Consider the following 14,200-nt stretch of genomic DNA (forward strand, 5'->3'; position numbering starts at 1 on the left):
GTAATCTAATGGCCCCGCCAGGGGCACTCATACATCAGTTGCAACTTACAGTTTTCCGTTGCATATGAGGTTGCATACGAGGTTGCATGCAACTAAATGCAACTGAAAACTGTAAGTTGCAACTGATGTATGGGTGCCCCTGGCGGGGCCATTAGATTGCAATAGAATCAACTGAATGCAACCTCATATTCAACTAAATGCTAAATGCAACTGAAAACTGTAAGTTACAACTGATGTATGGGTGCCTCATTAGATTGCAATAGAATCAACTGAATGCAACCATATGCAACTGATTACAACCATATGCAACCATATATGCAACTGAATTCCTAATTTCAAGTTCCAGTTTTCAAATGTCATTTTCGACCTCGTACTTGGAGTTGATATATATATATATATATATATATATATATATATATATATATATATATATATGCAACCACCGTATTTTTGGAAAATATTTTCAAAAAGATAGTGTTTTTGAAAATATTTTTGAAGAAGGTAGTACTTTTGAAAATAAGATTGGAGAATGTAGTATTTTTGAAAATAAAATTTAAAAAACAGTATACAAGATAATTCCCCTAATAGTTTCATATTTTAAGTATTGGTTCTCTCTCGAGCATGATTACAGGAAGAACATCACCATTTATATGGGCACCTATATATGAACCTTAGTAGTTTTATATTTGAAGTATTGGTTCTATTTCGAGCGTGGTTCTAGGAGGAACATGACCATATATATATACATGGGCACCTATATATGAACTCTCTCGAGCGTGGTTCTCCGATAGAACATGACCATATATATATATGGGCACCTATTACCTATATATGAACCTCTCGAGCGTGGTTCTCGGATGAACATGACCATATATATATATGAGCACCTATATATATGAACTTTTAGCTGAATCTACACAGTTGTGGAAAGTGTTGGGTGCAAAAAAGAGAGACTAGAAAGTCGCAAGCTCATTTATATTTAATAATCAAGACAATAATATATATATAAGCATAACATTAGTCCTAAATTATTCAAAGAGTTAGAATACATAAAGCCAACAAAGTATCAACTTCAGAATCCAACAACATAAGAGTTCACCAACAACAGAATGATAACTCAGTGCAGCTCTTGTATAGCAACTAGCAAGCATTCTTTTTGGTATATGATAATTCCTCCGGAGAGCATTTGTCTTCTGCACAAAGAAAATTACACTCCTTTAGAATACAAATTGCATAAGACTAAAAGCAGTTTAACATGTATAAAGATCTATGAACAGTAACAACACAGTATAAAAGCCTCGGCATCAACAACCTATCTATATAGAATTAAACAGAATCCTTCAGCTATCCAGGGAGATCACCATGCTCATCTAAAAGACTAGAAGCACAGCTTATGTGTACTGGAACTGTAATCGCTTTCGTAACTAAACCATATGCCCTCTGGACTTAAAAATTAATTAAAAGTTCAGCTAAGAAGATTAAGGAGACTGAAAGAGAGCTATGGTAAGGTGGTGGAAAGGCAGTGGAGTGGAACAATCCCAGCCTACTCATCCCCAAAATACTACAGTAGAAATTATACAGTTTACAACCCAATATATAGTAAAATACTAAAATATAGATATAGCATTGTCGCGGCTAGGTATGTAAGGCGCTTAATATGGAAAATAAAATTTGACCAACTCAGGAACCTATAGCATGATAGCAAATACAAAAAACTAGGAGGGAACCCACCAAGTAACTATAGTTAGAACATTTGCAGTTTGCAGTTAAGAAGAAAATTAATGTATCTTTCTTTTAACTAGTGACCAAAAACGGATTAAATCTTAATCGATGGCATCAGAAAGCTGCTCCCTGGTGCAAAAGGAGCAGCAGTGTCGACACGCGGCCAATAGATAGCGCCAAGAAATCAGCAACATTAATGTCATATAAATAAGTAATAACTCACAACCTAGCTACACCTTTCCAAAACCTAACGTAAATGAACTACAGAATAAAGAAACTATTAAAAAAATACAAGGTTGTGGAAAATCATCAGGGTGGAATAATATTAGCCCAGATCTTATCCAAGGCCAAATTTCTACATAAATGTCCTAAATGATGCTATTTAGTAGTAGGTTGGGTGTCTACAGAACAATGCTCAGCAATGAGTGGTGGTCCTGTGGCACCTCCGCCATGATAATCAGTAAGGATGGTCTGAATTCTGGTAATCAACTCAGAGTCTCAGAGACCTGATAGACTCTGAAAACAAAGACTTACAATAGTACTAAGTGACTATACAAAAACGTAAAAGGTTAGCGATTACAACGAGATATCCATCAATACGACTTACTGACCTAAACGAGAATAAATCTTAAACCTGTGGCATGTGGAGCAGCCCCATGCACCAGGATAAGCTGCTGCATCACTTTATATTGTTTATTTTGATTTGTTCTGGGGGAGGGGGGCATCTGGCTAGAAACAACGGAATGCTATGTAAACATTCATTTAATTTACAAATGAATTCATTCTGTGATATTTTTGAATATCACGCTATCTAGTAACTTAGTAAGTGCCATTCTTACACAATCCATCTCGAAATAAATCCATTCTAGATTTAAAGCTAAAATAACCCTGTGAAGATATCAAAACAGTGAAACAATACAAATACAAACCTAAAAGCAAAGAAAGCCTGCAGGGCAGAAAAGTGTACCTCAAATATTTTTTTGACACGTTAAACACATCAGTCTAAATATTCAATCTTGCAAGTTTTTGAAGCTCTGGAAAAGCTCTCCACCTCCTTCCGAATCCTTGACGTCTTTCGCGACGAATCTGCCCATAATATTGATACCTTTCTCAAAACTTTCCCCTGCCAAAGCATGTACTCGAGGAGATATAATTCATCATATGTTCCATGGAACATTCCAAAATCAATCATTGTGAGATGTGACGCTAAGCATTCTGGAGCGACTTTTGGACTCGTCCACAAACCGTAATCATACTTGCGGCAGGTGTTTATTAGATCAACCCCCTAACAAGAAGAAGAGAGTTCAAAGCATGGTTCAGAACACTTTAGCAAATGCATTACATCATAATTATATCACAATTTTGTACAACTCACAAATGTAAGCAAAAGAGTCTGAAGTTTTGGTGAGCTTGCAAGCATGTTGGGCAATAATTTCCAGCAAGACCAATTATCGACCAAGAGCTCTAGCTGAACCAAATTATGAAATGTGGGCAGACAATACTCAGATGCATCATCGAGGACCTTGGAATAAAAAGGAAAATCATGAGAGTCATATAAATTTGCAGCAAACTCGGAAATGAACTAAATTAAGTTGATAATAAGATAAGAGACTTACCCCAATAGCCTTATCATCTAGAGTCAGACACTTGACATGATAAATGTTATTAAAAAGCTGGAACACGGATCGTTTAATCCCAACATCGATACGAGCTTCTCTGAGGGACAAGAAAGTGCTGGCAATAGAGATTCTTGCGCTTGCCCATGTAGAGTCTACAATTTCGAGAGTCTCTAACCCCGGTGCATCTATCACAATCTTAAGCGTGGCATTTCTATCAACACTGCGAGTATCCCTTAACTTCAACTTCTTCAACGATGATCCACAAACTACAAGACGAGAGCCGCTACGTGAATTACACTCCTCCATGGAAAATTCTTCCAGCACCGGACAGTCCAGCAAAAGGTCCTCAATTGACTCATAACTCGAAAACGTAACACAAGCCAACCGAAGAACCTTAAGCTCGGGGAAACTAACATAGTCCGGAATATCAAGCAAGATACTCGCCCTGATTGCCACATTTTGTAAACCTCCGTTGGTGTATATCTCCCCCGGAAGCAATTCACAAGGCCCAGGACCAGAACGATCAAACGATAGGCTTAAATCTTCAACTCCGTGTTGTTTTAATGCCTTATCAACCCACTGATTAACCTGGGTCGGATCGTAATTGCTGCCAAATGACAGACCCAATTGCTGAATCTTTAAACCATCTGGCCTCTCCATCAAAACCCTATCGATAGAATTGATGAAATTTACTTCGAAATATTCAGGACACTTATCATCATCGATAAGGAGACTCGGGAGCGACATGTACAGGGGCCTCCATCTCTTCGACAAGACGCTGGTCCGCACCGCCGATTCAAATGAAAGCAATGAGAGGATCATTAAAAGGACCGAGTCAGGGAGCTGGCTGATTCTATCATCAGCTTTCGATCGTCTCGAACCCCTTGAAGCTTTCGATCTTTTGGGAGCCATGACTGTTTGAACGAGATGTCGGACTGTGTGTTTCACTTTTAGCGAAGTTTCAGGGCTAATGCAAGAGACGGCTGGGTGTGTCAAATGATGGGGATTGATGTAGTGTATATGGCTTATATATGCTAGTTTTGGCTACCTGGTTTGCGACGGGCCCACGGCCCACGGGTTATTTTCCAAAGGATTTTGTGTCTGGTAATATTTTTTAAATTATATTTTTACGTTTTTTTTAATAATTTTAGAATATGATATTATTTTCTAATTAATTTGTGTTCTGTTAATTTATAAAACATCCGTGTTAATTCATCCATATTTCTTACAGTTTCATAATTAAAGAAGATGGAAAAATATTAAAAAAACAACCTAATTCGAGAGACGGCTAGCTCGAATCAGGATTGTTCACGAGCCCATTACCGAATCTAAAAAAAAGGAAAAATATTAAAAAAAACAACCTAATGAAAGATATATACTCCGCTGTTGGAATCAGAATTGTTCACGAGCCCATTATCAAGATGACGTGCTGTATGTTTTACTTTCACCGGAGTTTCAAACCTAATGCAAGAGACGGCTAGCTCGGTAAAATGACGTGGATTAATGTCGTATGATTTATATATGCTCGTTTGAGTCCCTGGTTTATCATGATGCACGGAAGGATTTTGTGTTTGATAATTTTTTCTTATTATAATTTTACTATTTTTTAATATTTTTAGAATATGATAATATTTTCTAATTAATATATGTTTTTTTTTAATTTTGAAAATATACTTGTTAATTCATCCATATCTCTTACAATTTTGTATTTAAATTAAAAGTAAAATATTAAAGAACAACCTCCGGCTCGTATATTCTTCCGAAAATGATGTTTAGATTTCACGGTATCTTAGTCGATCAACTTGAACTTTTTGATTGCTATTTTCGCAACTTTCTCAACAAAAATTAAAAGATATACCGCATAATATCCTAAATTGCACGAGGTCAAAAATGACCAAGATAATAAATCATACAATGTAGGATACTTACCACATAAGCGGCCACCTTATTAGAAATGTAATTCTTATTCTATCTCCTGCTCAACCTAAACCTGAGAAGGCATTGTTTATTCATTCATTATAGGGTCGGGCTACTACATTTCTTGACCGACGATGGTCTACATTCTTTCTTTTAGTCCGCATTCGATACGATCTCTCTGAAAAATATATGACCCCTTGTCTAGCTAAAGCAAAGATAGATTTTAGGGAGCTTCACATTGTGTTTCGTCCAATCAGCATTCAACTTAACTTCGTATGGTAATAATATGTTGAAAACCAATTCGTCTAAAACCTTAAGATGTTAGAGGGATGACTCCATAGATTTTATACTATATTTCAACAATGATCTCCACCAAATCAGAGTTGTGATACCATGTTAAGAACCAGCCTATCTAAAATCATGTTGAAAATCAATCCATCTAAAATTTTAACGTGTTAGAGAAAAGACCCAATGAATCTTATGTTATATTTCAACACAATACCATTTTAAACTCTAATTTCTAACTTCTTTTTTCCTCTTAGAAGCACCTCTTCTACCTAATCCACCTCTCAACCGGAAAATACACGTAGCCTTGAAATAGGATATGTCATATGGGACCTCGCTTATTAATAGGCTACTGTGTACATGTCCAGTAGAGCTGCGGGTAAACCTTCGTTAACTATACAAGTCTAATAAACATTAGTCCTAAATTATTTTAGGAGTTAGAATACTGGATACATAAGCCAACAAAGTATCAACTTCGGAATCCAACAACATAAAAGTTCACCAACAAACAACGAATGATAACTGAGTGCAGCTCTTGTATAGCAACTAGCGAGCATCCTTTTGGTATATGATAATTCCTCAGGAGAGCAGTTGTCTTCTGCACACAGAAAATCACACTCCTTTAGAATACAAATTAAACAAGACTAAAAGTAGTTTAACATGTATAAAGATCTATAAATGGTAACAAAACAGTATAAAAGCGTCAGCATCAAAAACCTATTTATATAAAAATAATTAAAATGCTTCAGCTATCCAGGGAGATTACCGTGCTTATCTAAAAGACTGCATAGCTTATGTGTACTGGAACTGTAATCGCTTTCGTAACTAAACCATATGCCTTCTGGACTCGAATTTTTTTTATAACTTTAAAGTTCAAAATGTATTACTTTAAACAAATCAGACATATCATTCTATGCTAAACCTTTTTCTCCTCCTTTGCCGTATACCAGGTAAGAGATAATGGAAGAGAGGGGGCAGCGACAACAGGAGCGGAGAGGAATACATAGCAAACCCCCCACCTTTACTTACTGGCTAGTGCTTAATTATCAGACTAAGTAATTAATTATATTAAGATTTACATGCATACTCTTTGCTATTAAATTATCAATTAGAACATGCTATTAGTTGCAAACATCACAAACACATTAATGTTTAACTAGATTTTCGAAACGTACAACTAAACTTATTAAGAGGGTTTGCAGTAGATTGAAACCCTACACACACACACACAGAATGATACTGATTTTTTGACATTAAGCGTATAATGAAGATCTATTAAATGATGATGAGTTTCACTAATTCACTACTCATCAGTTCCAAATACAGCGGAAATAGTAGCTTTTTGGAATACTTATAATCTTGTGCATAATAACTTTTCCTTCCTTCGCATGCTATTATACAAAAAATACCATACTCATCATCCCTGGTAATGAAGAAATTGATAACACACCACCTAGACCAACTTTTCATGTTCGAGAAATCAACGTCGTTTGTTTCATATCTATAACTCACAACCCAATTCTACCTAAGCAAAAGCTAACTTGAAGAGGGAAGACTAATAGGAACTTTTTTATGGCTGTTTTGGATTTGTCTAGGATGTGCTCTGCAAGAAGTAGTCAATCGCTGATGACAGAGAGACAGCATTTCTGAAGGAAAGAGTTTACCAAATAAGTGTTCAGTAGATACCCTACATTAAAAAAGTTCAGCTAATTAAAAAGGTTAAGGAGACTGAAAGAAAGCTTTGGTAAGGTACTGGAATGGCAGCAGAGTGGAAAAATCCTATTTCACTGATCCCCAAAAGACAACAGTAGAAATTATGTAATTATATAGTAGTATACAACCCAACATATAGTAAAATAGTAAAATATAAATATAGCATTGTCGCGGGTAGGTATGTAAGGTGCTTAATATGGAAAAGAAATTTGATCAACTCGGGAACCTATAGCATGATAACAAATGCAAAGACCTAGGAAGAAGCCCACTAAGTCACTTTAGTTAGAACATTTACAGTTTGCAAGTAAGAAGAGAAAACAAAATACGCCTTGATTATTTTTCTTTCTTTCAACTAGTGACCAAAACCGTATTAAATCTTAATCTGTGGCATCAGGAAGCTGCTTTCTGGTCCAAAAGGAGCAGCTGTGTCGACACACAGCCAATAGATAGCGCCAAGAAATCAGCAACATTATGTCATATTAATAAGTGATAACTCACAACCTAGTTACCTTTCCAAAACCTAACGTAAATGAACTCCAGAATAAAGTAACTATTATGAGGACAAGAATTATATAATGATGAGATGTAAAATAAAGTTTCTGTGCTTCCAGCTTATACAGATCCTGCAGGCATTTTGACTGTTCATTAAATAAGTTTAATATTCGAGTTGGAGAAAGATTATGTAGATTAAATAAAGACAAGATTGTGGAAAATCACCAGGGTGGAATAATATTAGCCCCACTGATCTGCGAAAAAAAATATATATAGGTACATAGCAGAGGCAGGTTGACATGTTAATTCCTTGATATAGCAATTGAATATTAATAAGCCCAGATCTTATAGAGGACCAAGTTTCTACATAGAAACAGTGAAGTAATAACAATACAAACCTGAAAGAAAAGAAAGCCTGCAGGGCAGAAAAGTGTACCTCAAATATTTCCTTGACACGTTGAACACATCAGTTTAAATATTCAATCTTGCAAGTTTTTGAAGCTCTGGAAAAGCTCTCCACCTTCTCCCGAATCCTTGACGTCTTTTGCCACGGTTCTGCAAATAATATTGATATCCCTTTCAAAACTTTCCCCTGCCAAAGCATGTACTCGACGAGTGATAATTCAACATATGTTCCATGGAACATTCGAAAATCGATCATTTTTAGATGTGACGATAAGCATTCTGGAGCAACTTTTGGACTAGTCCGCAACCCGTTATACTTGCGGCTGGTGTGTCTTAGATGAACCCCCTAACAAGAAGAAGAGAGTTCAAAGCATGGGTTCAGAACACTTTAGCAAATGCATTACATCATAATTATATCACAATTTTGTACAACTCACAAATGTAAGCAAAAGAGTTTGAAGTTTCGGTGAGCTTGCAAGCATGTTTGGCAGTAAATTCCAACAAGACCAATCACCAACCAAGAGCTCTAGCTGAATTAAATTATGAAATGTGGGCAAACAATACTCAGATGCATCTTCGAGGGCCTTCAAATAAAAAAGGAAAATCACGAGTCATATAAATTTGCAGCAAACTCGGAAATAATTTAAATTAAGTTGATATTAAGATAAGAGACTTACCCGAATAGCCTTATTATCTAGAGTCAGACACTTGACATGATAAATGTTATTAAAAAGCCGGAACAGGGATGGTTCAATCCCAACATCGATACGAGCTTTTCTGAGGGACAAGAAAGTGCTGTCAACAGATATTACGATTTCTGCCCTTGTAAAGTCTCCAATTTCGAGAGTCTGTAACCCCGGCGCATCTATTACAATCTCAAGCTTGGTATCTCTATGAACATGGTGAGTATCCGTTAACTTCAAATTCTTCAAAGATGATCCACGAACTGCGAGACAAGAGCCGCTAAGTGCTTCACACTCCTCCATGGAAAAATCTTCCAGCACTGGACAGTGGAGCAAAAGGCCCCCAACTGACTCATAAGTCGAAAACATTACATAAGTCAACCGAAGGGCTTTAAGCGTGGAAAAGCTAACATGGTCTGGAATATCAAGCAAGATATCCGGAATCAATTCACGAGGCCCGGCCTCAGAACGCAAAAAGAATAGGCTTAAATCTTCGACTTGGTGTTGTAATGCCTTATGAACCCACTGATTAACAAGCTTTGGATCGTAATCCCTATAAAATGTGATATCGAATTGCTGAATTTTTAAATCAACTGGCCTGTTCATCAAAACCCTATCGATAGAATTGATGAAATCTACTTCGAATTGTTCGGGAAAATCATTGTCGATATCGAGACTCGGGAGCGACATGTAGAGGGGCTTCCATCTCTTGGATAAGACGCTGGTACGCACAGCTGATTGAAACGAAAGCGAGGAGAGGATCATCAGAAGGAGCGAGTCGGGGAGCTGGCTGATTCTATCATCAGCTTTGGATCGTTTGGAACCCCTTGAGACCTTTGAGCGTTTGGAAGCCATTACTGTATGAACAAGAAGCACGACTGTATGTTTCACTTTCAAGAAGTTTCAGGGCTAATTCAAGAGACGGCTGGCTGTGTCAAATGGCGGGGATTGATGTGGTATTTATATATGCTAGTTTGTGGTTTCCACGGCCCGCGGGTAATTTTAAAGGGTTTTGTGTTTGATGAAAATAGATTTTTTTGCTACACAACTTATTATTTGTTTAGAAATTTAACACTGAACTATATTTTTTTTCTTTTTTGTCATTAATGTTAGGTTCGGACTTTTTTTTGTCACTAACGTTAGGTTCGGATTTGATTATTAACACTATGTTATTTTTTAAAATATTATTAAAATATAGTGTTGGTCTGCAATATAATTGCGATCTGATATGTGTCTCTTTATGTAGTGTCCTGGTTAATTTACCTTGGAGGACCAGAGTTGGACACGCATTTTGAAACTCCAAAAAAATTCAAAAATTATTTTATTTTATTTTTTCTGAATAAATTTTAATGTTGGTTTTTTTTTCCTTAAAAAAACTTTGGATTTTTTTTTCCCACTAACGTTATGTTTTGATTTGATTATTAACAATATGTTGTTTTTTTAGCATTATAAAAATATAGTGGTAGTCTGCAATATTATGATGAAATGATATGTGTCTATAACATTATATACAGTCATCTATATGTCCCTTAGCTAGTTTACCTTGAAGTACGAGAGTTTAACAGGAATTTTAAAATCCGTACTCTCGTCCTCTAAGATAAACTACCTAGGACACATATGGAGTACTGCATATGAAGATGTAAACACAGATCACTATTATATTGCAGACTACCGAAAAATAGATTTCTGAAAAATATCGTTTAGATGGTCGGAAAATTTAAATAAAGGTCTAATTTTAATTAAATATAATAAAATTTCCCAAAATGTCCCTTCAAAAGTTAACGGTAACGGCAGAGGATAACAGAAAAGGTGCAAAGTGTCTACGGGTTAAAAGTAAGGGGCTGCATAGTGTTTATTCAAAAACTATTAGGTGCAATGCGCAACATGCTGAAATCAAAGGGGTGACAAATGCAATTAACTCTAAAAATAATAACATAGTGTTAATAATCAAATCCGAACCTAACGTTAGTGACAAAAAAAAAATCCAAACCTAACATTAGTGGCAAAAAAGAAAAAAATTATAGTTCGGTTGTAGGTTTCTAAACAAATAATAAGTTGGGTGGCATAAAATCTATTTTCCCTAATTTTTTCTTATTATATTTTTATTTTTTTAACAATTTTAGAATATTGATATAATTTCTAAGTTGATTTGTTTTGTTTTTATTTTTAAAAATATATCTGTTAATTCATCCATGTCTCTTATAGTTTTGTAATTAAAAAAATATTAAAAATAATAATTTCTGACTTGTATATTCTTCTGAAGACGATGCTCAGATTTTATAATATTTCGAACTTTCCCCGTGACAATGATCAGATTTTACACTATTCTTTTAAATTTCTTCCAAAGACAATGATCAGATTTAATAGTATTCTTCGGTGACTTGTATATGCACGTGCATGCATATAAAGGATATAGTATGTCTTTTTAATAAATAATTTTTTATATCAATTCCCCAGAGGGTCTGCTCTTAAGCAGCATCGCAAAGTATCTTTCAAAATAATATTGTGGAGGGTCTCCCAATTACTATATCCCAGAGAGTACTCCAAATAGCAAATAATACTCCAGAAGATTGTCCAAAGCAATATCCCAAGGGTCTCCTAATTGTAGTTGAAAATAGAATTGGATATTGAAGTATTATTAAAGGGCGGGCTGAAACTTGTGGATGTGATGAATTTCAGATTAGGAGGCAGTGTAATCTAATGAAAAATGTATTTGACTTATATTTGCTTATTGCTTATAATTTATTTGTTTAGGAAATATCCAAATTTGGGGCAGATTACCCCAAATTCTCCTCCGGCAGTGATCCAAAAGGTGATCTAAATTTGATCAGTAAATAGTACTGATCCAAACCACTGTTCACTGATCCAAATTTGGATCGCCTACTTTATTATAAAATAATGATTTTGTTATTTTGTTTACCGGACTTAAAATTTTTTGTGAGTATTAATATTTAATTAATAATAGTTTATAATTAATAATTAATAAAATTAATGTTTTAGTAAAACTTAGAATAATAGGAAAGTAAATTTCCTTGAAATTAAAAAAGAGTACATTACATGCATAAAATAAAAGGTACATAAAATGCATAAAATACAATTACAATACCGGGAAATGACTAGAAAACAGTAAAATAAATATAAATTTTGATTTAGTCGAACAGATTATTTCCGTTTCCTCCGAGATAATCAAAACATTATACGTAGCTATCATGTCATTTTGAGATGCTTGAGTTTCATCTTCATGTTCTTAATTTTGAGATACTTTGATCGATGTTAAAAAATAATTAAATAATTAAATTAAATATAATATAAGTAGTTAATAATGATTAAAAATTAAATTTGAGATTATATAGTTTAATTTTAATATAAAATTTATGTAATATAATATACAAAAAATAATTTGGATCAGAATAGTTGATCAGATATTTGAATCAGAATTTGGATCAGTTGATGATCCAAATTAAATTTTTGGATCACAACGGCTAGAGATGGCCTTCCAACACTGATTTTGTACCATAGGATCGGTTACTAAGGTCTTTAACATATTTGAGCTCATTGCCAAGGTGATCCGGTCTGATTTTTGCTCTGTGTAGAAACACCCATATATTTGAGACAGTGGACATTGTTTTTGATTTGCTTTGTTGCGCTAATTGGATATTAGCTTAGAGTTCTAGGTAATAAAGTTACAAATAATACTGTAAAGTTCTTATTTTCACAAGATTTCTCTCCTTTCCTCCTCTAAACTGTTGGTACAATGTTAATCAAGAAACCATTTTAGTCTCAGACTCTGTTCTATGATGTACAAAACAGTAAAAGAAAAAAAAACACATATGTTGCGTTTTCCAGTGATCCTGCACAGCATAATCAAATTCTTTCATAGTCGAGCTTGTCCGACTGCAAACAAATTGAATATTAGATTTTTAGCGCGATTTTTTTCCCGGAAAAAGTAGTAGTCTTATAATCGAAGCGAAATTACCTTGATGAGCATCTCTGTAGGAAGCCAAGCTGGTGCAGTTGGAACTCCAACCCATGCAATCTGCAAACCATGTTTGCTCATCTTAATATCTAAAATATCTTATTTTGTGGTTCGGGAACTAAAATTTGAGTTGATTTCGGGTAATTAGATGCAAATTCTTATCTCATCCCCCATTTTGATCCCTACGATTTAAACATGGTCTAAAAAGAATGCTTCATTCTACTTCTACTGTTAAAACATGGAAGTGGACTTACAAGTGCATATTCTCCGGTACTCTCAAAGATTTTCAAGTCCAAAACCTAGAACCAGACATCATATAATGTCAATTAGATATCAAATCGTGAAACAGAGTTTATCAGAAAACAAGTACATAGTCAAGATTATAAGTTTGAAAACATTTCTCGTGTGAGAGTATTTAACATTAAAGATGATCTACCTCGCCGCGGTCTTCATATATGTAATCCAAGCCTTTGTAATATGGCGGGTGTCCGACAGACAAGTACTGGCACAAGAGTAAACCATTAACAGTCTTAACTTCTGATAAGAATGATACAATCCATTTCAAATAAAAAGCGGGAAAAGAAATGCATAAATATTTACAAATTAGTCTGACACTCTGGAAACCTTGGGTATAAGACTAGAGGAATTTGTATATATATTGAAAGGCGAGAATTCCAAATATCATTATATGGATCCGGTGTTTCATTAGTTCAAATTTCATTACATACCCGTCAGAAAAAAGCTCTCCATTCTTAGGAGCAGGGTAAGATTAAGTTTGGTTTGATTAATTACGCTCCTTTAACTTTTTAAATCAATTTAAACATACTCAATTCAAGAAGAGTTGGAAGCTACTTACATTGATGCTATTAAGATATTTCTCCTTGTCCACCCTCACAATCTGACCTTTCTTCACTGCCACAAAATATATAATCAAATTAATAAAAAGCCATACTCGATAAATTGAGTGCAGAAATGATATTAACTGGACTTACTAGAGTAGACAGGTTTCTTGGGGAGCTGTATTTTAGGCGTTGCTGATGTTTGTTTAGTGGAAGCCTCTGGTGGTTTTTCCTGTGCAGGCTTTTCGCTCTTTGGTTCGGATGATTTTTCGGCTTTGATGGACACTAAGCGAGCATTTCTTTTTGGAGTTCGAGGGTGAGATGAAATGTGGGAGAATGTGGTGTAGAGGAAGGAAGAAGAGGAAGCCATTAAGAGATGATGATGAAGTGTGTCAAGAAGTGAGAATCGTTTGTTTTTGTGTTATTGTGTGGACTCTTTTGTTTAAGATAAGCCTTGTAACATGCAGTAGTAGTAGAGTATACAGACCAAGAAATTGTAGGCTGGCTCATAATTTACCTATGAAATAATAGTAATTCAAAAATATAATA

The 14,200-nt window shown here is 34.9% G+C and overlaps 2 protein-coding genes across 2 annotated transcripts; both read right to left on the bottom strand.

Moving 5' to 3' along the window:
* Positions 1-972: 972 nt before the first annotated feature.
* LOC108217352 (uncharacterized) lies at positions 973-9,984 on the bottom strand. The gene is made up of 7 exons (XM_064092196.1): positions 8,831-9,984; positions 8,591-8,737; positions 8,221-8,499; positions 3,339-4,385; positions 3,098-3,244; positions 2,690-3,007; positions 973-1,193 (listed from the first exon to the last, which is right to left on the bottom strand). The coding sequence occupies exons 1-6, from the start codon at positions 9,689-9,691 to the stop codon at positions 2,720-2,722; spliced, it is 2,769 nt and encodes a 922-aa protein (XP_063948266.1). The 5' UTR covers positions 9,692-9,984; the 3' UTR covers positions 973-1,193; positions 2,690-2,719.
* A 2,530-nt stretch (positions 9,985-12,514) lies between these two features.
* LOC108217794 (NAD(P)H-quinone oxidoreductase subunit O, chloroplastic) lies at positions 12,515-14,106 on the bottom strand. Its single transcript, XM_017390684.2, has 6 exons — positions 13,805-14,106; positions 13,669-13,724; positions 13,249-13,314; positions 13,067-13,111; positions 12,813-12,872; positions 12,515-12,730 (listed from the first exon to the last, which is right to left on the bottom strand). Exons 1-6 carry the CDS (start codon positions 14,019-14,021, stop codon positions 12,701-12,703), a joined length of 474 nt encoding a protein of 157 aa, XP_017246173.1. The 5' UTR covers positions 14,022-14,106; the 3' UTR covers positions 12,515-12,700.
* Between the last annotated feature and the right edge of the window lie 94 nt (positions 14,107-14,200).

This window comes from Daucus carota, chromosome 4, assembly GCF_001625215.2.
Source record: "Daucus carota subsp. sativus chromosome 4, DH1 v3.0, whole genome shotgun sequence".
NCBI classification, from domain to species: domain Eukaryota; kingdom Viridiplantae; phylum Streptophyta; class Magnoliopsida; order Apiales; family Apiaceae; genus Daucus; species Daucus carota.

Excerpts from the sequence above, each read along its gene's own strand:
- LOC108217794 (XM_017390684.2), bottom strand. The coding sequence starts at position 14,021 with ATGGCTTCCTCTTCTTCCTTCCTCTACACCACATTCTCCCACATTTCA. Across the intron at positions 12,873-13,066 it reads GTACCGGAGAATATGCACTT|ATTGCATGGGTTGGAGTTCC; the intron begins GTAAGTCCACTT and ends CATGGTTTGCAG. Across the intron at positions 12,731-12,812 it reads CTACAGAGATGCTCATCAAG|TCGGACAAGCTCGACTATGA; the intron begins GTAATTTCGCTT and ends ATTTGTTTGCAG.
- LOC108217352 (XM_064092196.1), bottom strand. The coding sequence starts at position 9,691 with ATGGCTTCCAAACGCTCAAAGGTCTCAAGGGGTTCCAAACGATCCAAA. Across the intron at positions 3,245-3,338 it reads TAGATGATAAGGCTATTGGG|GTCCTCGATGATGCATCTGA; the intron begins GTAAGTCTCTTA and ends TTTTATTCCAAG. Across the intron at positions 3,008-3,097 it reads AGACTCTTTTGCTTACATTT|GGGGTTGATCTAATAAACAC; the intron begins GTGAGTTGTACA and ends TCTTCTTGTTAG.